General features: G+C 56.0%; 1 protein-coding gene across 2 annotated transcripts; it reads right to left on the reverse strand.

Annotated features, from left to right (window-relative positions):
• Positions 1-1,284: 1,284 nt before the first annotated feature.
• Positions 1,285-24,536, reverse strand: btg3 (B-cell translocation gene 3). Of its 2 annotated transcripts, none has more exons than XM_070868915.1 (5): positions 24,454-24,536; positions 17,137-17,322; positions 13,142-13,279; positions 9,692-9,890; positions 1,285-5,277 (listed from the first exon to the last, which is right to left on the reverse strand). In XM_070868915.1, exons 2-5 carry the CDS (start codon positions 17,307-17,309, stop codon positions 5,080-5,082), a joined length of 708 nt encoding a protein of 235 aa, XP_070725016.1. In that variant the 5' UTR covers positions 17,310-17,322; positions 24,454-24,536; the 3' UTR covers positions 1,285-5,079. The 2 variants fall into 2 exon arrangements, with proteins under 2 accessions (XP_070725016.1, XP_070725015.1); XM_070868914.1 differs by having other exon boundaries at positions 17,137-17,327.

Genomic DNA, 24,536 nt, shown 5'->3' on the forward strand with positions numbered 1-24,536 from the left:
ATAAGAGCATAAGAAATAGGGGCAGGAGTCGGCCATTCGGCCCCTCGAGCCTGCTCCGCCATTTAATACAATCATGGATGATCTGATCATGGACTCAGCTCCACTTCCCTGCCCGCTCCCCATAACCCCTTATTCATTTATCGGTTAAGAAACTGTCTATTTCTGTCTTAAATTTATTCAATGTCCCGGCTTCCACAGCTCTCTGAGGCAGTGAATTCCACAGATTTACAACCCTCAGAAGAAATTGCTCCTCATCTCAGTTTTAAATGGGCGGCCCCTTATTCTAAGACCATGCCCCCTAGTTCTAGTCTCCCCCATCAGTGGAAACATCCTCTCTGCATCCACCTTGTCGAGCCCCCTCATAATCTGATACGTTTCGATAAGATTATCCGAATTCCAATGAGTAGAGGCCCAACCTTCAACACTCACTCCCCTCCACCACCTCCAACACTCACTCCCTCCAACACCTCCAACACTCACTCCCTCCAACACTCACTCCCTCCACCACCTTCAACACTCACTCCCTCCAACACCTCCAACACTCACTCCCTCCAACACTCACTCCCTCCACCACCTCCAACACTCACTCCCCTCCACCACCTCCAACACTCACTCCCCTCCACCACCTCCAACACTCACTCCCCTCCACCACCTCCAACACTCACTCCCCTCCACCACCTCCAACACTCACTCCCCTCCACCACCTCCAACACTCACTCCCCTCCACCACCTCCAACACTCACTCCCCTCCACCACCTCCAACACTCACTCCCCTCCACCACCTCCAACACTCACTCCCCTCCACCACCGGCGCACCGTGGCTGCAGTGTGCACCGTCTACAAGATGCACCGCGGCAACTCGCCAAGGCTTCTTCGGCAGAACCTCCCAAACCCGTGACCCCTACCCGCCTCGAAGGACAAGGGCAGCAGGCGTCTGGGAACACCACCCCCTCCACGTTCCCCTCCCAGTCACACACACACACCATCCCTCGACTTGGGAATATATCGGCCGTTCCTTCATCGTCACTGGGTCACAATCCTGGAACTCCCTCCCGAACTGCACTGTGGGAGCACCTTCACCACACGGACTGCAGCAGTTCAAGAAGGAGGCTCACCACCTCCTTCTCAAGGGGCGACGAGGGATGGGCAATAAATGCCGGCCTTGGCCAGCGACGTGCACATCCCGAGAACGAATAATGAAAAAATTCCACGAGAGAGAGAGAGAGAGAGAGAGAGAGCGTGACTCATTTTTCCAACCTTTACAAAAACACACACGGATTATTTATTGATTGAATGTAGTGGTTTAATTTCTCACACACACACACCGACAACAGACAAGACATCCAGAAAAAGCCTTCGATATTCACCAGTATCAGCTGAATAAATACTTAACAGGATAGGCAATAAATAGAGTTTTAGATATAAATAAAGCACCTCTCGCTCACAAAACGGGGAACAACCGGCTTGGACCGTTGTGACTTCTCTCCATTATTTGCCAAGATCTGTAGAGAGAGAGGAGTGGGTTTGGGTCTAGGTGAGGGGGTGGGGGGGGGCTCGTGTCCCAGGACAACTAGGGTCGGGGGTACCAATCACTGTTGGAAGCAGATGGAGGGGAGAGAACCAATCACTGTTGGAAGCAGATGGAGGGGAGAGAACCAATCACTGTTGGAAGCAGATGAAGAGAGAGAACCAATCACTGTTGGAAGCAGATGGAGAGAGAGAACCAATCACTGTTGGAAGCAGATGGAGAGAGAGAGAACCAATCACTGTTGGAAGCAGATGGAGGGAAGAGAACCAATCACTGTTGGAAGCAGATGGAGGGGAGAGAACCAATCACTGTTGGAAGCAGATGGAGAGAGAGAGAACCAATCACTGTTGTAAGCAGATGAAGAGAGAGAACCAATCACTGTTGGAAACAGATGGAGAGAGAGAACCAATCACTGTTGGAAGCAGATGGAGAGAGAGAACCAATCACTGTTGGAAGCAGATGGAGCGAGAGAGAACCAAATCACTGTTGTAAGCAGATGGAGAGAGAGAGAACCAAATCACTGTTGGAAGCAGATGGAGCGAGAGAGAACCAAATCACTGTTGGAAACAGATGGAGAGAGAGAACCAATCACTGTTGGAAGCAGATGGAGGGGAGAGAACCGATCACTGTTGGAAGCAGATGGAGGGGAGAGAACCAATCACTGTTGGAAGCAGATGGATGGGAGAGAACCAATCACTGTTGGAAGCAGATGGAGAGAGAGAGAACCAATCACTGTTGGAAACAGATGGAGAGAGAGAGAACCAATCACTGTTGGAAGCAGATGGAGAGAGAGAACCAATCACTGTTGGAAGCAGATGGAGAGAGAGAACCAATCACTGTTGGAAGCAGATGGAGGGAGAGAACCAATCATGGTTGGTGGGGGTGGGGGGGGGGGAGGGAGGGAAGAGTGGAGATGGGGGGGGCAGTACCATTCACTGATGCGGGGGGGCAGTATCATTCACTGTTCGGCAGGAAATGGGGCAGGGAAGTGAGAAGGTCAATGCCATCAGCATTATATACATATATAAATAATAATAATTTAAGACAGGCTGGTGAAATGGGCAGACATAAAATTTAACGCGCAAAAGTGCGAGGCGATGCACTTTGGTAGGAAGAATGAGGGGCAATATAAACTCACGGGTCCAATCCTAAAGGAGGTGCATGAACAGAGAGACCTGGGGGGTATAGGAGCATAAGTTGTCAAAGATGGCAGGACAGGTTGAGAAAGCGGTTTAAAGAAAGCTTACGGGATCCTGGGCTTCAGAAACAGAGGCGAAGGCAGGAGCGAGGGGGCGGAGGAGATTAGCGAGAATGGTCCCAGGGATGAGTGACTTCAGTGACGGGGACCGACTGGAGAAGCTGGGGTTGTTCTCGGAGCAGAGAAGGTCGAGAGGAGATTCGATCGAGGGGCTCAAAGTCACGAGGGGTCTGGGCAGAGTGGATCGAGGGAAAATGATCTCCAGTGGCGGAAAGGGTCAGGACACAGAGATCTAAGGAGATTGGCAGAAGAACCAAAGGGCAACCCGAGGGGAAAACCTTTTTACGCAGCGAGTGGTTGGGATCTGGGACGCGCTGCCCGAGAGGGCGCAGACTCAATCGCAGCTTTCAAAAAGGGGAGTTGGACACGTACCTGAAGTGGAACAAGAATTTGCAGGGCGAGGGGGGAATGGGCGGGGGGGGGTGGGGTGGGGTCGGTCGTGGGACCAGCTTGGGGCTCGAGGGGCCGAATGGCCTCCATCCTGCGCTGTGTCGATTCTATCGTCCCCCGAAAGGGTCAGGGGATCACTTGCGGCAACAGCGACCACAGCAGGCCAGCTCCCCGGGACCCTTCAGGAGTGGAGGCACCACCACCCTCCCTCTCCCCCCCCCCCCCCCTGAACAAGAGTGGCTGGTGAATAGTATTCACACGTCAAGGTAGCACAGCAGATTAAACTCTTGCAGGCATTCCCACAGCTTTCTCCTCAACTTCTAAGCCCAGTCACCCCCCCAAAAAAATCCTAGGAATAATTTTCATATATATTATATATATATATATATATACATAATAAAATAATTTCACTTTCATTGCCAGCTCTGTCCAGACAGTGTTTGCTCCCGACGGTTCCGTAGCCCCCAGGCAAACTCCCCCCCCCCCCCCGGCTCCCCACAATGCCCGGTGGGAGCAGATGGGCTATTGCACTGTGGCAGGCATCACGGCCAAGCCTCTGGCCCCCCCCCGAGAGGGGCACGGATTTCAACGGGAGCGGGCTGGTCGGGACAGAGATCGAGCAGGAGCGGGAAATGTAAGAAGTGTGCAAAACGTTATAACATATACATACACACAGAGGCAGTACTAGCACACTAGCCCCATCGTTATTTAGTTCGACATATTAACACAGGCCCTGGGATATTTCAACTCCCCACGGCAAACATTATAAATAACAAACACAGAGAGGCAGTTTCGATGCAACACCAACATATTCGAGCATTGAGATTTACAAAATTACAGAAAAATGGCTCAATTATATATAAAATATTTTAGACACACACACACGGGCAGTAGTGCAACTTTCTCTCTCTCACACACACACACACACACACACACACTCAAGTACTGTCAGCCTTACACACACTCTGACACACAGACTCGCACAATCCCTGACATACAAATATTCTGTCTCTCAAACACACACATACACACATGGAGAGCCTTACACACACACACACACACACACTCAAAACCCTGTGTCTCTCACACACACACACACACACACACTCCCTCGAACACACTCACACTATTTCTCCCTTTCACACACACTGACACACACACATTCTCTCTCTCTCAAACACAGACACAAGTAGTGTGAGCCTCACACACACACTGACACAGACTTGCACAATGCCTGACATACAAATATTCTGTCTCTCAAACAAACACGGAGAACCTTACACACACACACACTCAAAACCCTCTGTCTCTCACACACACACACGTTCTCCCCCTCATGAACACTCACACACACACAGACACACATTCTCTCTCTCTCAAACATGGACACTAGTGTGAGCCTCACACACACACTGACACAGACTCTCACAATCCCTGACATACATATATTCTGTCTCTCAAACACACACGGAGAGCCTTACACACACACACATTCAAAACCCTGCGTCTCACACACACACGCGCTCTTTCCCTCATGAACACTCACACTAGCTCTCTCTCCCTCACACATTCTCTCTCTCAAACACAGACACAAGTAGAGAGCACCTTACACACTCACAAATCACAAACTCTGTCTGTCAGTTTCACACTCTCTCTCTCTCTCTCTCACTCACACACAATCTCTCTGTTACTTTCATGAACACTCACTCACTCACACTCTCTCTCTCTCCCCCTCACTCACACACAATCTCTCTCTTTCTCTCATGCACAGTCACACGATCCCTCGCGATCTCTCATGCGCTCTCCCCCTCCCGCCCCACCCCTCTCAGACACACGTATCGACCTTACAAGCTCACAGCCGTGTGCCCGGGGGCTCGGGTACAGAGCGGGCGACAGTGAGCGGTTACTTGCGAAGCTTGGCAGTCTTGGGCGGGCGATGGGTCAGCAGGAAGCCTGGGGGGGGCCGGGGGCTTTTGGGCAGCTTGGTGGGCAGCAGGTAATAGCTGAGGAGGGGCACAGGCTGGTAGAAGGCAGCGTACTGAACCAGCTGCTGAGGGTACGCAGGCCAGGTACCAGCAGGCTGGTAGAAATATTCAGGCATCTGAAAAAAAAAACACGCGGTCAAAACAGTTAAACAATGCGCGAAATAATAAGAATTAGGAGCAGGAACATAAGAACATCAGAAATAGGAGCAGGAGTGGGCCATTCGGCCCCTCGAGCCTGCTCCGCCATTCAATACGATCATGGCTGATCTGATCATGGACTCAGCTCCACTTCCCTGCCCGCCCCCTTATCCCCTTATCGGTTAAGAAACCGTCTATCTCTGTCTTAAATTTATTCAATGACCCAGCCTCCACAGCTCTCTGAGGCAGTGAATTCCACAGATTTACAACCCTCAGAGAGAAGAAATTCCTCCTCATCTCAGTTTTAAATGGGCGGCCCCTTATTCTAAGACCATGCCCCCTAGTTCTAGTCTCCCCCATCAGTGGAAACATCCTCTCTGCATCCACCTTGTCAAGCCCCCCTCATAATCTGATACGTTTCGATAAGGTCACCTCTCATTCTTCTGAACTCCAATGAGTAGAGGCCCAACCTCCTCAACCTTTCCTCATAAGTCAACCCCCTCATCCCCGGAATCAACCGAGTGAACCTTCTCTGAACTGCCTCCAAAGCAAGTATATCCTTTCGTAAATATGGAAAGCAAAACTGCCTTCGGCTCCTCCTAGTTCCCCCTCCGTAACATCGCCCGTCTCCGCCCCCTGCCTCAGCTTATCCGCTGCTGAAGCCCTCATCCGTGCCCTCGTTACCTCCAGACTGGCCTATTCCAACGCACTCCAGATTGACCAGAATGGTCCTGGGGATGAATGATTAGTGATGTGCAAAGACTGCAGAAGCTAGGATTGTTCTCCTTGGAGCAGATAAGGTTGAGAGGGAGATTGACCAGAATGATCCCATGGATAGAAACGTAGACAATAGGTGCGGGAGTCGGCCATTCGGCCCTTCGAGCCTGCACCACCATTCAATAAGATCATGGCTGATCATTCCCTCAGTACTCCATTCCTGCTCTCTCTCCATACCCCTTGATCCCTTTAGCCGTAAGGGCCACATCTAACTCCCTCTTGAATATATCTAACAAACTGGCCTCAACAACTCTCTGTGGTAGAGAATTCCACAGGTTCACAATTCTCTGAGTGAAGAAGTTTCTCCTCATCTCGGTCCTAAATGGCTTACCCCTTATCCTTAGACTGTGACCCCTGGTTCTGGACTTCCCCAACATCGGGAACATTCTTCCTGCATCTAACCTGTCCAGTCCCGTCAGAATATTACATGTTTCTATGAGATCCCCTCATTCTTCTAAATTCCAGTGAATATAAGCCTAGTCGATCCAGTCTTTCTTCATATGTCAGTCCTGCCATCCCGGGAATCAGTCTGGTGAACCTTCACTGCACTCCCTCTAGAGCAAGAATGTCCTTCCTCAGATTAGGAGACCAAAACTGAACACAATATTCCAGGTGTGGCCTCACCAAGGCCCTGTACAACTGCAGTAAGACCTCCCTGCTCCTAAACTCAAATCCTCTCGTTATGAAGGCCAGCATGCCATTTACTTTCTTTACTGCCTGCTTTCAGTGACTGATGAACCATGACACCCAGGTCTCGTTGCACCTCCCCTTTTCATAATCTGTCACCATTCAGATAATATTCTGCCTTCCTGTTTTTGCCACCAAAGTGGATAACCTCACATTTATCTACATTATAGTGTACCTGCCATGTATTTGGCCATTCACCTAACCTGTCCAAGTCACACTGCCACACAGCTTGGTGTCATCTGCAAACTTGGAGATATTACATTCCGTTCCTTCATCTAAATCATTAATGTATATTGTAAATAGCTGGGGTCCCAGCACTGAACCCTGCGGCACCCCACTAGTCACTGCCTGCCATTCTGAAAAGGACCCGTTTATCCCGACTCTCTGCTTCCTGTCTGCCAACCAGTTCTCTATCCACATCATTATATTACCCCCAATACCATGTGCTTTAATTTTGCACACCAATCTCTTGCGTGGGACCTTGTCAAAAACCTTTTGAAAGTCCAAATACACCACATCCACTGGTTCTCCCTTGTCCACTCTATTAGTTACGTTCTCAAAAAATTCTAGAAGATTTGTCAAGCATGATTTCCCTTTCATAAATCCATGCTGACTTGGACCCATCTTGTCACTGTTTTCCAAATGCGCTGCTATTTCATCTTTAATAATTGATTCCAACATTTTCCCCACCACCGATGTCAGGCTAACCGGTCTATAATTACCCGTTTTCTCTCTCCCTCCTTTCTTAACAAATGGGGTTACATTAGCTACCCTCCAGTCCATAGGAACTGATCCAGAGTCCAGGGAATATTGTAAAATGATCACCAATGCATCCACTATTTCGAGGGCCATTTCTAGGGGTGTAGGGGCTGGAGGTTACAGATATAGGGAGGGGTGTAGGGGCTGGAGGGGGTTACAGAGATAGGGAGGGGTGTAGGGGCTGGAGGGGGTTACAGAGATAGTGAGGGGTGTAGGGGCTGGAGGTTACAGATATAGGGAGGGGTGTAGGGGCTGGAGGGGGTTACAGAGATAGGGAGGGGTGTAGGGGCTGGAGGGGGTTACAGAGATAGTGAGGGGTGTAGGGGCTGCAGGAGGTTACAGAGATAGGGTGGGGTGTAGGGGCTGGAGGAGGTTACAGAGATAGGGAGGGGTGTAGGGGCTGGAGGAGGTTACAGAGATAGGGAGGGGTGTAGGGGCTGCAGGAGGTTACAGAGATAGTGAGGGGTGTAGGGGCTGGAGGAGGTTATAGAGATAGGGAGGGGTGTAGGGGCTGGAGGGGGTTACAGAGATAGGGAGGGGTGTAGGGGCTGGAGGGGGTTACAGAGATAGGGAGGGGTGTAGGGGCTGGAGGGGGTTACAGAGATAGGGAGGGGTGTAGGGGCTGGAGGGGGTTACAGAGATAGGGAGGGGTGTAGGGGCTGGAGGGGGTTACAGAGATAGGGAGGGGTGTAGGGGCTGGAGGGGGTTACAGAGATAGGGAGGGGTGTAGGGGCTGGAGGGGGTTACAGAGATAGGGAGGGGTGTAGGGGCTGGAGGGGGTTACAGAGATAGGGAGGGGTGTAGGGGCTGGAGGAGGTTACAGAGATAGGGAGGGGTGTAGGGGCTGGAGGGGGTTACAGAGATAGGGAGGGGTGTAGGGGCTGGAGGGGGTTACAGAGATAGGGAGGGGTGTAGGGGCTGGAGGGGGTTACAGAGATAGGGAGGGGTGTAGGGGCTGGAGGAGGTTACAGAGATAGGGAGGGGTGCAGGGGCTGGAGGAGGTTACAGAGATAGGGAGGGGTGCAGGGGCTGGAGGAGGTTACAGAGATAGGGAGGGGTGCAGGGGCTGGAGGAGGTTACAGAGATAGGGAGGTGTGTAGGGGCTGGAGGAGGTTACAGAGATAGGGAGGTGTGTAGGGGCTGGAGGAGGTTACAGAGATAGGGAGGTGTGTAGGGGCTGGAGGAGGTTACAGAGATAGGGAGGTGTGTAGGGGCTGGAGGAGGTTATAGAGATAGGGAGGGGTGTAGGGGCTGGAGGGGGTTACAGAGATAGGGAGTGGTGTAGGGGCTGGAGGTGGTTACAGAGATAGGGAGGGGTGTAGGGGCTGGAGGTGGTTACAGAGATAGGGAGGGGTGTAGGGGCTGGAGGTGGTTACAGAGATAGGAAGGGGTGCAGGGGCTGGAGGAGGTTACAGAGTTAGGGAGGGGTGTAGGGGCTGGAGGGGGTTACAGAGATAGTGAGGGGTGTAGGGGCTGCAGGAGGTTACAGAGATAGGGAGGGGTGCAGGGGCTGGAGGAGGTTACAGAGATAGGGAGGGGTGTCGGGGCTGGAGAGGGTTACAGAGATAGGGAGGGGTGTAGGGGCTGGAGGAGGTTACAGAGAGATGGAGGGGTTTAGGGGCTGGAGGGGGTTACAGAGATAGGGAGGGGTGTCGGGGCTGGAGGAGGTTACAGAGATAGGGAGGGGTGTAGGGACTGGAGGAGGTTACAGAGAGATGGAGGGGTTTAGGGGCTGGAGGGGGTTACAGAGATAGGGAGGGGTGTAGGGACTGGAGGAGGTTACAGAGAGATGGAGGGGTTTAGGGGCTGGAGGAGGTTACAGAGATAGGGAGGGGTGTAGGGACTGGAGGAGGTTACAGAGATAGGGAGGGGTGTCGGGGCTGGAGGAGGTTACAGAGATCGGGAGGGTGTAGGGGCTGGAGGAGGTTACAGAGATCGGGAGGGGTGTCGGGGCTGGAGGAGGTTACAGAGATCGGGAGGGGTGTAGGGGCTGGAGGGGGTTACAGAGATAGGGAGGGGTGTCGGGGCTGGAGGAGGTTAGAGATCGGGAGGGTTTTTTGGAGGGTTTTCGATGAGTTGATGGTTACGGAGGGTGGAAGTTTGGAGACCGGTGAGGGGAGTGTTGAAATTGTCGCGTCTGACCTGCCCTCCCCCACCCGGCCCACGTACCTTGGTTGCGGTCTCGGCTTTCTTTGCAGGTACACTGTCGGAGGCCCTCGCCATCCCTCGGTCCTCGTCGTCGGACGATGTCTCCGAGTGGTAGTCCGACGTGCTGCGCTCAGAGCCGTCGCTGGCTCCCTCCGAGTCCGCCGTCCCCGCCTCCCGCCCGAAGTGGGCCACGGTGAAGGGGTGACCGCCCTCGCTGGTCCTGCGGCAAACCCAGACACCGCAGTCGGTCAGTTCGCCCGCTCGGTACACACCCGCGCTAGGCGTCCACGGGCGCCTGCACGCACACACGCACTGAGCAGCTCAACTCGTCCCGGGGAATGGAGGGGGAGTCAAGTGAGCGAGAGACTGGGGGGAGGCGCACGGAGGGAGGGAGTGAGAGACTGGGGGGCGCGCGGAGGGAGGGAGCGAGAGACTGGGGGGAGGCGCACGGAGGGTGCAAGAGACTGGGCGCGGAGGGAGGGAGCGAGAGACTGGGGGGGGGGGGCGCGCGGAGGGAGAGAGCGAGAGACTGGGGGGGGGCGCGGAGGGAGGGAGCGAGAGACTGGGGGGGGCGCGGAGGGAGGGAGCGAGAGACTGGGGGGGCGCGGAGGGAGTGAGCGAGAGACTGGGGGGGGCGTGCGGAGGGAGGGAGCGAGAGACTGGGGGGGGCGCGCGGAGGGAGTGAGCGAGAGACTGGGGGGGGCGCGGAGGGAGGGAGCGAGAGACTGGGGGGGGGGCGCACGGAGGGAGGGAGCGAGAGACTGGGGGGGGGCGCACGGAGGGAGGGAGCGAGAGACTGGGGGGGGCGCGCGGAGGGAGGGAGCGAGAGACTGGGGGGGGCGCGCGGAGGGAGGGAGCGAGAGACTGCGGGGGGGGGCGCGGAGGGAGGGAGCGAGAGACTGGGGGGGGCGCGGAGGGTGGGAGCGAGAGACTGGGGGGGGCGCGCGGAGGGAGTGAGCGAGAGACTGGGGGGGGGGCGCGGAGGGAGGGAGCGAGAGACTGGGGGGGGCGCGGAGGGAGGGAGCGAGAGACTGGGGGGGGTGCGCGGAGGGAGGGAGCGAGAGACTGGGGGGGGCGCGCGGAGGGAGGGAGCGAGAGACTGGGGGGGGCGCGCGGAGGGAGGGAGCGAGAGACTGGGGGGGGGGCGCGGAGGGAGGGAGCGAGAGACTGGGGGGGGCACGGAGGGAGGGAGCGAGAGACTGGGGGGGGCACGGAGGGAGGGAGCGAGAGACTGGGGGGGCGCGGAGGGAGGGAGCGAGAGACTGGGGGGGCGCGGAGGGAGGGAGCGAGAGACTGGGGGGGCGCGGAGGGAGGGAGCGAGAGACTGGGGGGGCGCGGAGGGAGGGAGCGAGAGACTGGGGGGGCGCGGAGGGAGGGAGCGAGAGACTGGGGGGGCGCGGAGGGAGGGAGCGAGAGACTGGGGGGGCGCGGAGGGAGGGAGCGAGAGACTGGGGGGGGGCGGAGGGAGGGAGCGAGAGACTGGGGGGGGCGCGGAGGGAGGGAGCGAGAGACTGGGGGGGGCGCGGAGGGAGGGAGCGAGAGACTGGGGGGGGGGGGGCACGCGGAGGGAGAGAGTGAGAGACTGGGGGGGGCGCGCGGAGGGAGAGAGTGAGAGACTGGGGGGCGCTGCAGAGGGAGGGAGCGAGAGACTGGGGGGGGGGCGCGCGGAGGGAGGGAGCGAGAGACTGTGGGGGGGGCCGCGGAGGGAGGGAGCGAGAGACTGGGGGGGCGTGCGGAGGGAGGGAGCGAGAGACTGGGGGGGGGAGCGGAGGGAGGGAGCGAGAGACTGGGGGGGCGCGCGGAGGGAGGGAGCGAGAGACTGGGGGGGCGCGGAGGGAGGGAGCGAGAGACTGGGGGGGGGGGCGCGGAGGTAGGGAGCGAGAGACTGGGGGGGGGCGCGGAGGGAGGGAGCGAGAGACTGGGGGGGGCGCGGAGGGAGGGAGCGAGAAACTGGGGGGGGCGCGGAGGGAGGGAGCGAGAGACTGGGGGGGGCACGCGGAGGGAGAGAGCGAGAGACGGGGGGCGCGCGCGGAGGGAGGGAGCGAGAGACTGGGGGAGCGTGGAGGGAGGGAGCGAGAGACTGAGGGGGGGCGCGGAGGGAGGGAGCGAGAGACTGGGGGGGGCGCGGAGGGAGGGAGCGAGAGACTGGGGGGGGCGCGGAGGGAGGGAGCGAGAGACTGGGGAGGGGCGCGGAGGGAGGGAGCGAGAGACTGGGGGGGGCGCGGAGGGAGGGAGCGAGAGACGGGGGGGGCGCGGAGGGAGGGAGCGAGAGACTGGGGGGGGCGCGGAGGGAGGGAGCGAGAGACGGGGGGGGCGCGGAGGGAGGGAGCGAGAGACGGGGGGGCGTGGAGGGAGGGAGCGAGAGACTGGGGGGGGCGCGGAGGGAGGGAGCGAGAGACTGGGGGGGGCGCGGAGGGAGGGAGCGAGAGACTGGGGGGAGCGCGGAGGGAGGGAGCGAGAGACTGGGGGGGGCGCGGAGGGAGGGAGCGAGAGACTGGGGGGGGGCGCGGAGGGAGGGAGCGAGAGAGTGGGGGGGGGCGCGGAGGGATGGAGCGAGAGACTGGGGGGGGGGCGCGGAGGGAGGGAGCGAGAGACTGGGGGGCGCGCGGAGGGAGGGAGCGAGATTGGGGGGCGCGCGGAGGGAGGGAGCGAGAGACTTGGGGGGGGGTGCGGAGGGAGGGAGCGAGAGACTGGGGGGGCGCGGAGGGAGGGAGCGAGAGACTGGGGGGGCGCGGAGGGAGGGAGCGAGAGACTGGGGGGGGCGGGGAGGGAGGGAGCGAGAGACTGTGGGGGGCGCGGAGGGAGGGAGCGAGAGACTGGGGGGGGGGCGCACGGAGGGAGGGAGCGAGATTGGGGGGCGCGCGGAGGGAGGGAGCGAGAGACTGGGGGGGGCGCGCGGAGGGAGGGAGCGAGAGACTGGGGGGCGCGCGGAGGGAGGGAGCGAGATTGGGGGGGGCGCGCGGAGGGAGGGAGCGAGAGACTGGGGGGGCCGCGGAGGGAGGGAGCGAGAGACTGGGGGGGCGCGCGCAGGGAGGGAGCGAGAGACTGGGGGGCGCGCGGAGGGAAGGAGCGAGAGACTGGGGGGGCGCGGAGGGAGGGAGCGAGAGACTGGGGGGGGCGCGGAGGGAGGGAGCGAGAGACTGGGGGGGGCGCGCGGAGGGAGGGAGCGAGAGACTGGGGGGGGCGCGGAGGGCGATTGGCGATAATGATTTGAGAAAAAGTCTCCATCGGCTGGCCTGATTTTCCTGTTTGTATCAGCCACCCCGAGTGGGACATCCCATATATTACCGTCCATCTATCTCATGAGCCCTGAGGGAACTTTACTGTCCAATGTAATATTATCAGTATATCTTTATAAAAAAAGAGTTAAAACGTTTCCCATCTTGTGCCACGAAGGAAGGCACTGGCCCAGGAATTGTGGTCAAGGGGCTGTGTGGACCAATCATGCTCCGTATATTTGCGGTCGCTCACCTGCAGCACACCTCACTGGGATCGATCCACAGCGTGATTTCCTTGGGCAGTCCAAGCTGACTGTAATCCACATCACTGTCTCGGCAAGCTCTCAACAGGGATGGCTCAGCCTGTTGTTTCTTGTTTATCCGGATGCACCTAGCGGGAAGGAGGTGGGAAAGACATTGAGCGAAGGAAGGGAGGAGGGCAGATACCACAGCCCCCTCCGAAACGCTGCTGCCCCCGTGTCCGAACTCGCACCGAGTCCCGCTCACCCATCACCCCCTGTGCTCACTGCCCCCGTGTCCTAACTCACACCCAGTCCCACTCACCCATCACCCCCTGTGCTCACTGACCCCGTGTCCTAACTCGCACCCAGTCCCATTCACCCATCACCCCCTGTGCTCACTGACCTACATTGGCTACCGGTTGAGCAACACCTCCATTTGAAAATTCTCATCCTTGTGTTCAAATCCCTCCACGGCCTCACCCCCTCCCCATCTCTGTAACCCCCTCCAGCCCCTACACTCCTCCCCATCTCTGTAACCTCCTCCAGCCCCTACACTCCTCCCTATCTCTGTAACCCCCTCCAGCCCCTACACCCCTCCCTATCTCTGTAACCCCCTCCAGCCCCTACACCCCTCCCTATCTCTGTAACCTCCTCCAGCCCCTACACCCCTCCCTATCTCTGTAACCTCCTCCAGCCCCTACACCCCTCCCTATCTCTGTAACCTCCTCCAGCCCCTATACCCCTCCCTATCTCTGTAACCCCCTCCAGCCCCTACACCCCTCCCTATCTCTGTAACCTCCTCCAGCCCCTACACCCCTCCCTATCTCTGTAACCCCCTCCAGCCCCTACACCCCTCCCTATCTCTGTAACCTCCTCCAGCCCCTACACCCCTCCCTATCTCTGTAACCCCCTCCAGTCCCTACACCCCTCCCTATCTCTGTAACCCACTCCAGCCCCTACACCCCTCCCTATCTCTGTAACCCCCTCCAGCCTCTACACCCCTTCCTATCTCTGTAACCTCCTCCAGCCTCTACACCCCTCCCTATCTCTGTAACCCCCTCCAGCCCCTACACCCCTCCCTATCACTGTAACCCCCTCCAGCCCCTACACCCCTCCCTATCTCTGTAACCTCCTCCAGCCCCTACACCCCTCCCTATTTCTGTAACCCCCTCCAGCCCCTACACCCCTCCCTATCTCTGTAACCTCCTCCAGCCTCTACACCCCTCCCTAGCTCTGTAACCCCTCCAGCCCCTACACCCCTCCCTATCTCTGTAACCTCCTCCAGCCCCTACACCCCTCCCTATCTCTGTAAACCCCTCCAGCCCCTACACCCCTCCCTATCTCTGTAACCTCCTCCAGCCTCTACACCCCTCCCTATCTCTGTAACCTCCTCCAGTCCCTACACCCCTCCCTATCTCTGTAACCTCCTCCAGCCCCTACACCCCTCCCTATCTCTATAACCTCCTCCAGCCCCTACACCCCTCCCTAGCTCTGTAACCCCCTCCAGCCCTCCCTATCTCTGTAACCCCCTCCAGCCCCTACACCCCTCCCTATCTCTGTAACCCCCTCCAGCACCTACACCCCTCCCTATCTCTCTAACCACCTCCAGCCCCTGCAACCCTCCCAGATCTCTGCGTTCCTCTAATTCTGCCCTCTTTCCCATCCCCTGATTTCCATCGCTCCACCATCGGTGGCCGTGCCTTCAGCCGCCTGGGCCCCAAGCTCTGGAACTCCCTCCCTGAACCTCTCCGCCTCTCTCTCTCTCCTCCTTTAACATGCTGCTTAAAACCCATCTCTCCAGCCCAGCTTTTGGTCACCCGTGCTAATGTCTCCTTATGTGGCTCGGTGTCAAATTATCTCTGATTTACACTCCTGTGAAGCATCCTTGGATGTTTTACTATGTTCAGAGAGCTATATAAATGCAAGTTGTTGTTATACTGGTTCCTGCAGTAAACGTGCTTAGCCAGTAGGTGGCGGTGTTACGCTGCTCAAGCAGCCAATCATAAACAGAGCAACAGCACCACCCGGTGAGCAAAGAGCAGTATTGCAGGGATACCTTGGAGCAAGTTCAAAGACAGACTTGAGTTTCCAAAGTGCCTTTAGGACATCCCAAAATGCTTAACAGTCCATGAAGCACTTTATCTTTTAAAAAGAAATGTGCTCACTGTTGTAATGTGGGAAACCCAGCAGCCGATTTGCGCACAGCAAGATTCCACACACAGATATGTGATAATGACCCGGATCGTCTGTGTTAGTGATGTTGGTTGAGGGATAAATATTGGCCCCAGGACACCGGGGAGAACTCCCCCTGCTCTTCTTCCAAATAGTGGCCCCGGGATCTTTTACATCCACCCGAGAGGGCAGATGGGGCCTCGGTTTAACGTCTCATCCCAAAGATGGCCCCTCCAACAGTGCGGCGCTCCCTCAGTACTGCCCCTCCGACAGTGCGGCGCTCCCTCAGTACTGGCCCTCCGACAGTGCGGCGCTCCCTCAGTACTGCCCCTCCGACAGTGCGGTGCTCCCTCAGTACTGCCCCTCCGACAGTGCGGCGCTCCCTCAGTACTGCCCCTCCGACAGTGCGGTAACACACTTGGAGCACTGTGCACAGTTCTGGTCTCCACAAGGATATAGAGGCACTGGAGAAGGTGCAGAGTAGATTTACGAGGGCGATCCCAGAACTGAGAGGTTATAACTATCAGGAAAGGCTGGGGCTCATTTCTCTGGAGAAGAGAGGACTGAGGGGTGAGCTGATGGAGGTGTGTAGATTATGAAAGGGTTCGATAGGGTAGACGTAGAGAAGATGTTCCCACTTGTGGGGAAGACCAGAACTAGGGGCCATCAATATACGACAGTCACTAATAAATCCAATGGGGAATTCAGGAGAAACTTCTTTACCCAGAGAGGGGTGAGAATGTGGGACTCGCTCCCACAGGGAGGGGTCGAGGCGAGGAGCAGAGATACATTTAAGGGGGAAGCTGGATAAACACATGAGGGAGAAAGGAATAGAAGGATATGGTGATGGGGTGAGATGGAGAGGGGAGGGAGGGGGCTGGTGTGGGACATAAACCCCGGCACGGAGCGGTGGGACATAAACCCCGGCACGGAGCAGTGGGACATAAACCCCGGCACGGAGCGGTGGGACATAAACCCCGGCACGGAGCGGGGGGACATAAACCCCGGCACGGAGCGGGGGGACATAAACCCCGGCACGGAGCGGTGGGACATAAACCCCGGCACGGAGCGGTGGGACATAAACCCCGGCACGGAGCGCTGGGACATAAACCCCGGCACGGAGCGGTGGGACATAAACCCCGGCACGGAGCGCTGGGACATAAACCCCGGCACGGGGCGGTGGGACATAAACCCCGGCACGGAGCGGTGGGACATAAACCCCGGCACGGAGCGGTGGGACATAAACCCCGGCACGGAGCGGTGGGGCATAAACCCTGGCACGGAGCGGTGGGGCATAAACCCCGGCACGGAGCGGTGGGACATAAACACCGGCACGGAGCGGTGGGACATAAACCCCGGCACGGAACGGTGGGACATAAACACCGGCACGGGGCGGTGGGACATAAACCCCGGCACGGGGCGGTGGGACATAAACCCCGGCACGGAGCGGTGGGACATAAACCCCGGCACGGAGCGGTGGGGCATAAACCCCGGCACGGAGCGGTGGGACATAAACCCCGGCACGGAGCGGTGGGACATAAACCCCGGCACGGAGCGGTGGGACATAAACCCCGGCACGGAGCGGTGGGACATAAACCCCGGCACGGAGCGGTGGGACATAAACCCCGGCACGGGGCGGTGGGACATAAACCCCGGCACGGAGCGGTGGGACATAAACCCCGGCACGGAGCGGTGGGGCATAAACCCCGGCACGGAGCGGTGGGGCATAAACCCCGGCACGGAGCGGTGGGACAAAAACCCCGGCACGGAGCGGTGGGGCCCAGTGGCCTGTGTCTGGGTGAGGTATCGGATTGGCTGCGCTGTGATTGGTTACCTGTACGCTTGACCCTTGCTGGGATTGGCTGGGTACCAGTGACCCTGGTATTTCTGGCAGAGGACGGTCGTGAGCTTCTGTGCGAACTCCTGAATCTTTCCCTGCTCGAGCTGGCTGCGTCTCTTGACCAGACTGACCAGAAACACCACCCCTGCTCCAACCTCCTCCCTCATCGTCACCGACTACCTAAACTGCAAGAAAAAGTCAGAACATCAGAAATAGGGGCAGGAGTCGGCCATTCGGCCCCTCGAGCCTGCTCCGCCATTTAATACGATCATGGCTGATCCGATCATGGACTCAGCTCCACTTCCCCGCCCGCTCCCCATAACCCTTCACTCCCTTGTCGCTCAAAAATCTGTCCATCTCCACCTTAAATATATTCAATGTCCCGGCCTCCACAGCTCGCTGAGGCAGCGAATTCCACAGATTTACAACCCTCCGAGAAGAAATTCCTCCTCATCTCAGTTTTAAATGGGCGGCCCCTTATTCTAAGACCATGCCCCCTAGTTCTAGTCTCCCCCATCAGTGGAAACATCCTCTCTGCATCCAACTTGTCAAGCCCCCTCATAATCTGATACGTTTCGATAAGATCACCTCTCATTCTTCTGAACTCCAATGAGTAGAGGCCCAACCTCCTCAACCTTTCCTCATAAGTCAACCCCCTCATCCCCGGAATCAATCGAGTGAACCTTCTCTGAACTGCCTCCAGTGCAAGTGTATCCCTCCTTAAATACGGAGACCCAGACTGCACGCAGTACTCCAGGTGTGGCCTCACCAACACCATTGTGTTAGAGGGCTAGGGGAGGAAGGGGGCGGCCTGTAAACGCTGGCACACGTCAATTAAACTCCCCCCTCCCCAACCCCCGGCTTTCTGCCTGCACACGCCCACTCTTTGACCGGCCGTTCTGCATTAGCGACGGTCGGCGGGCTATTCAACTGTGTGGGGCATCACCACCAAGCCCATTCCGCCCATCCAACATGCAAGATCGATGTTGCATTTCTATCGCACCATTCCACTTGCTCAGGACCTCCCAAAGTGCCTCACAGCCAATGAGAGACTTTTCTTTTGGAGTGTGCTCACTGCTGTAATGTGGGAAATGCCGATTTGCGCACAGCAAGCTCCCACACACAGCGATGTGATAATGACCCGGAGCGCCTGTTTTTAGTGATGTTAGTTGAGGGATAAATATTGGCCTCAGGAGACCGGGGAGAACTCCCCCTGCTCTTCTTCCAAATAGTGGCCCCGGGATCTTTTACATCCACCCGAGAAGGCAGACGGGGCCTCGGTTTAACGTCTTAATTTTAAAAATGTGGGTCAGGAGGAGTGTTGGAGATGCTAAAACTTCAGTCAGCCCAGCACAGTGAGTCAGAGAGACAGTGAGTCAGAGAGACAGTGAGTCAGCTGTGGCTCAGTGAGTAGCACACTTGCCTTGGAGTCAGAAAGTTGTGGGTTCAAGTCCCACTCCAGGGGACTTGAGCATCAAAACATCTAGGCCGTCGCTCCCAGTGCAGTACTGAGGGAGTGCCGCACTGTCGGAGGGGCAGTACTGAGGGAGTGCCGCACTGTCGGAGGGGCAGTACTGAGGGAGTGCCGCACTGTCTGAGGGGCAGTACTGAGGGAGCACCGTACTGCGCTGTCGGAGGGGCAGTACTGAAGGAGCGCCGCACTGTCAGAGGGGCAGTGCTGAGGGAGCACCGCACTGTCAGAGGGGCAGTACTGAGGGAGCGCCGCACTGTCAGAGGGGCAGTACTGAGGGAGCGCCGCACTGTCAGAGGGGCAGTACTGAGGGAGCGCCGCACTGTCAGAGGGGCAGTACTGAGGGAGCGCCGCACTGTCAGAGGGGCAGTACTGAGGGAGCGCCGCACTGTCAGAGGGGCAGTACTGAGGGAGCGCCGCACTGTCGGAGGGGCAGTGCTGAGGGAGCACCGCACTGTCGGAGCTGTTGCCTTTCGAAGGAGCCATTAAGCCTGCACTTTTCGGTCGACGTAAAAGATCCCACGGCCACTATTCCGAAGGGGAGCGCGCGCGCGCCCCGGGACCAATATTTATCCCTCAACTTTTGAGATGAACTGGTCTTTTTCTGGCAGTGCTGTTTGCGGGATCTTGCTGTGTGTAAAGTGGCTGCCACGTTGAGTGCTTTGCAGCAGCTCAAAAAACAAAGTACGTCACCGGTTGTGAACAGCTTTGTGACGGGAAGCTGGACAAATGTGAATGAGTTAATCGGTACACCCTCTCCACGGACTGAGCCAAGCACACCACGTCACATCACATCACGCCAGCCTTGGTGATTTGGGTAACCGACCCCTCCGAGCCCCTCTCTCGCCCCACAACCACCAACCACCCTCACCATCCGGGATGCGTCTGGATTTCCCCGAATACAGAATGAGACAACGCTGCCTGTGTTGGTACAACTACATCACATGTGCTTTCAGTTACAGAAAACAGTGCGTGCTTCAACAATGAGAAAAGGCTGCGGAAGGGAGAGAGAGAACTGGTTGGCAGACAGGAAGCAAAGAGTGGGAATAAACGGGTCCTCTTCAGAATGGCAGGCAGTGACTAGTGGGGTGCCGCAGGGCTCAGTGCTGGGACCCCAGCTATTTACAATATACATTAATGATTTAGACGAAGGAATTGAGTGTAGTATCTCCAGGTTTGCAGATGACACTAAGCTGGGTGGCGGTGTGAGCTGTGAGGAGGACGCTAAGAGGCTGCAGGGTGACTTGGACAGGTTAGGTGAGTGGGCAAATGCATGGCAGATGCAGTATAATGTGGATAAGTGTGAGGTTATCCATTTTGGGGGCAAAAACAGGAAGGCAGATTATTATCTGAATGGCGACAGATTAGGAAAAGGGGAGGTGCAACGAGACCTGGGTGTCATGGTACAACAGTCATTGAAGGTTGGCATGCAGGTACAGCAGGCGGTGAAGAAGGCAAATGGCATGTTGGCCTTCAAAGTGAGGGGATTTGAGTATAGGAGCAGGGAGGTCTTACTGCAGTTGTACAGGGCCTTGGTGAGACCACACGTTGAGTATTGTGTTCAGTTTTGGTCTCCTAATCTGAGGAAGGACATTCTTGCTATTGAGGGAGTGCAGCGAAGGTTCACCAGACTGATTCCCGGGATGGCAGGACTGACATATGAAGAAAGACTGGATCGACTAGGCTTATATTCACTGGAGTTTAGAAGAATGAGAGGGGATCTCATAGAAACATATAAAATTCTGACGGGATTGGACAGGTTAGATGCAGGAAGAATGTTCCCGATGTTGGGGAAGTCCAGAACCAGGGGTCACAGTCTAAGGATAAGGGGTAAGCCATTTAGGACCGAGATGAGGAGAAACTTCTTCACCCAGAGAATTGTGAACCTGTGGAATTCTCTACCACAGAGAGTTGTTGAGGCCAGTTCGTTAGATATATTCAAAAGGGAGTTAGATGGGGCCCTTATGGCTAAAGGGATCTAGGGGTATGGAGAGAAAGCAGGAATGGGGTACTGAAGTTGCATGGTCAGCCATGATCTTATTGAATGGTGGTGCAGGCTCGAAGGGCCGAATGGCCTACTCCTGCTCCTATTGTCTATGTTTCTAGAATACTTACTCCTGGAACTCCAGTGGGTAATAAATTATCACACCACTCAGTGTCGATCAAAGCCCCTCTTTGCATCCTTACAAGAACATAAGAATTAGGAGGAGACTGCCCCTCGAGCCTGCTCCGCCATTCGATGAGATCACGGCTGATCTTCTACCTCAACTCCATCATCATCATCGTCATAGGCAGTCCCTCAGAATCGAGGAAGACTTGCTTCCACTCTTAACATGAGTCCTTAGGTGGCTGAACAGTCCAATACGGGAACCACAGTCCCTGTCACAGGTGGGGCAGACAGACGTTGAGGGAAGTGGAGGGTGGGACAGATAGACGTTGAGGGAAGTGGAGGGTGGGACAGACAGGCGTTGAGGGAAGGGGAGGGTGGGACAGACAGGCGTTGAGGGAAGGGGAGGGTGGGACAGACAGACGTTGAGGGAAGGGGAGGGTGGGACTGGTTTGCCGCACGCTCCTTCCGCTGCCTGCGCTTGGTTTCTGCACGCTCTCGGCGACAAGACTCGAGGTGCTCAGCGCCCTCCCGGATGCACTCCCTCCACTTGGGGCAGACTGGTCTTTGGGCCCAGGGACTCCCAGGTGTCGGTGGGGATGTTGCACTTTATCAGGGAGGCTTTGAGGGTGGTCCCTTGTAACGTTTCCTCTGCCCACTTTTGGCTCGCTTGCCGTGAAAGAGTTCCGAGGAGAGCGCTTGCTTTGGGGAGTCTCGTGTCTGGGGGACATGCGGACAATGTGGCCCTGCCCAGCGGAGCTGGTCGAGTGTGGTCAGTGCTTCGATGCTGTGGATGTTGGCCTGGTCGAGGACGCTAACGTTGGTGCGTCTGTCCTCCCGGGGGATTTGCAGGATCTTGCGGAGACATCGTTGGTGGTATTTCTCCAGCGACTTGAGGTGTCTACTGTACATGGTCCATGTATCTGAGCCATACAGGAGGGCGGGTATCACTACAGCCCTGTAGACCGTGAGCTTGGTGGTGGATATGGAGAATATTTTATCTTGGTGGAGAATACTAACTCCTAAAACTCCAGCGGGTAACAAATTATCACACACCCCTCAATGTCTATCAAAGCCCCTGTATGTTGCCTTACAAGAACAAAAGATTTAGGAGCAGGAGTCGGCCAGTCGGCCCCTCGAGCCTGCTCCGCCATTCAATGAGATCACGGCTGATCTTCGACCTCAACTCCACTTTCCTGCCCGATCCCCATATCCCTTGATTCCTTCAATATCCTGGGAGGACAGACGCACCAACGTTAGCGTCCTCGACCAGGCCCAACATCCCCAGCATCGAAGCACTGACCACACTCGACCAGCTCCGCTGGGCAGGGCCACATTGTCCGCATGTCCCCCAGACACGAGACTCCCCAAAGCAAGCGCTCTACTCGGAACTCCTTCACGGGCAAACGAGCCAAAGGTGGGCAGAGGAAACGTTACAAGGGACCACCCTCAAAGCCTCCCTGATAAAGTGCAACATCCCCCACCGACACCTGGGAGTCCCTGGGCCCAAAGACCAGTCCGCCCTAAGTGGAGGGAGTGCATCCGGGAGGGCGCTGAGCACCTCGAGTCTCGTCGCCGAGAGCGTGCAGAAACCAAGCGCAGGCAGTGGAAGGAGCGTGCGGCAAACCAGTCCCACCCTCCCCTTCCCTCAACGTCTGTCTGTCCCACCCTGTGACAGGGACTGTGATTCCCGTATTGGACTGTTCAGCCACCTAAGGACTCATGTTAAGAGTGGAAGCAAGTCTTCCTCGATTCCAAGGGACTGCCTCTGATGATGATAATATCCAAAAATCTATTGATCTCAGTCTTGAAGACTGAGCCTCCACGGCCCTCTGGGGCAGAGAATTCCAAAGATTCACCCCCCTCCGAGTGAAGAAATTCCTCCTCATCTCAGTCCTCAATGGCTGCCCCCTTATCCTGAGACTGTGATCCCTGGTTCTAGACTCCCCAGCCTGGGGGGAAACACCCTCCCTGCATCTACCCTGTCAAGCCCCCTCAGAATTTGATATGTTTCAATGAGGTCACCTCTCATTCTTCTAAACTTTAGTGAGTACAGGCCTCGTCGACCCAATCTCTCCTCATACGACAGTCTTGCCATCCCAGCAATCAGTCTGGTGAACCTTCGCTGCACTCCCTCTGTGGCAAGTATATCCTTCCTTAGGTAAGGAGACCAAAACTGCACACAATACTCCAGGTGTGGTCTCACCAAGGCCCTGTATAACTGGAGTAAGACCTCCTTGCTCCTGTACTCAGACCCTCCTGTAATAAAGGCCAACATACCATTTGCTTTCTTAATTGCTTGCTGTGCAGGAGCTGTTTGCTGCAATCTTCGCATTGCATGAACTCCTTCACTCCCGTCCCAGCACACATTGTGCAGTAACCCATCCCCAAGTCAAGTGATCCAAAATTAATTCTTATAAACTCAAAAGACTTGCATTCGTATAGCACCTTTCACGAACACCAGACGTGTCAGTGCTTCACAGCCACTGAAGTACTTTGAGTGCAGTCACTGTTGTAATGTGGGAAACGCCAATTTGCGCACAGCAAGCTCCCACACACAGCGATGTGATAATGACCCGGATCGTCTGTGTTAGTGATGTTGGTTGAGGGATAAATATTGGCCCCAGGACACCGGGGAGAACTCCCGCTGCTCTTCTTCCAAACAGTGGGCGTGGGATCTTTTACATCCACCCGAGGGGGCAGACGGGGCCTCGGTTTAATGTCTCATCCGAAAGACGGCCCCTCCGACAGTGCGGTGCTCCCTCAGTACCGTCCCTCCGACAGCGCAGTACGGCGCTCCCTCAGTACTGCCCCTCCGACAGCGCAAATACACCGCTCCCTCAGCACTGCACCGTCAGCCTAGATTTTTTTGTTGCTCAAGTCCCTGGAGTGGGACTCGAACCCACAGCCTTCTGACTCAGGCATGCACAACCTGCCTGAAATAGGTCAGCTCCACGTGTGAATTAAAAAACAAGTGTGTATCTCATAATCAGCAATTTTCGAAATACTTCACATCTTACCAAACATCTCCCCACCCCCCACTGTAACAATGTCTGAGAAATTACATTTTCTTTTGAAAATGTTAATAAGCATTGCCCTGTCTCTGAGCGTGGTGACAATTGATGCGTGCTCTCTGACTAAAACGCGAGGGCAGAAACCGTCCGATTAAATAACGTACCCAACCACAAAGGCGGCTAAAATTGATCTCTGTCCATCAGAAAACACATCTGAACACTTCTAAAACTGGTAGGCAGTTCAACACACAAACTTTCACCCAACTATTTTTTTTAATTCACCCGCCAAAAAGTATGAAAACGATATTTCCTGGTCTTAATATCACTCCTTGGCGAGCTGTTGTTTGTCAATGCAATCCAGTATGAACATTTCTTGACAAAAAGTTCCCAACAAATTTTTAAAAGTTTTCCAAACTAGCATTCATGGTAATGTCCCACTATTAGAAGTTGTAATAAACTTTTTTTTTAAAGTTTACTAAAGTTTCATTTTCGGTATTATGCCACTAATATAAAATAAACTTAAACAATAAGTTTTCCAAAATTTTATTTTTGGTATTATGCCACTAGTATAAGTTGGAATAAAATTTTAAAAGTTTTCTAAACTAGCATTCTTCTTAACTTCCCACGAATATAAGTTCGGGATTTAAACTTGCTTTAAAAGTTTTCTAAACTAGTATTTTCGTGATATCTGCACTAATCGAAGTTCCTTTGGTACTTACAGTGATGTCCCACGTCCTAACGCCACAACTAGACAATGAATTGTGAATAAAACGTGCTCAGAACAGTCACTGTAAGGGTTTTC

The sequence above is a fragment of the Pristiophorus japonicus genome, chromosome 31 (assembly GCF_044704955.1).
Source record: "Pristiophorus japonicus isolate sPriJap1 chromosome 31, sPriJap1.hap1, whole genome shotgun sequence".
Taxonomy (NCBI): Eukaryota; Metazoa; Chordata; class Chondrichthyes; family Pristiophoridae; genus Pristiophorus; species Pristiophorus japonicus.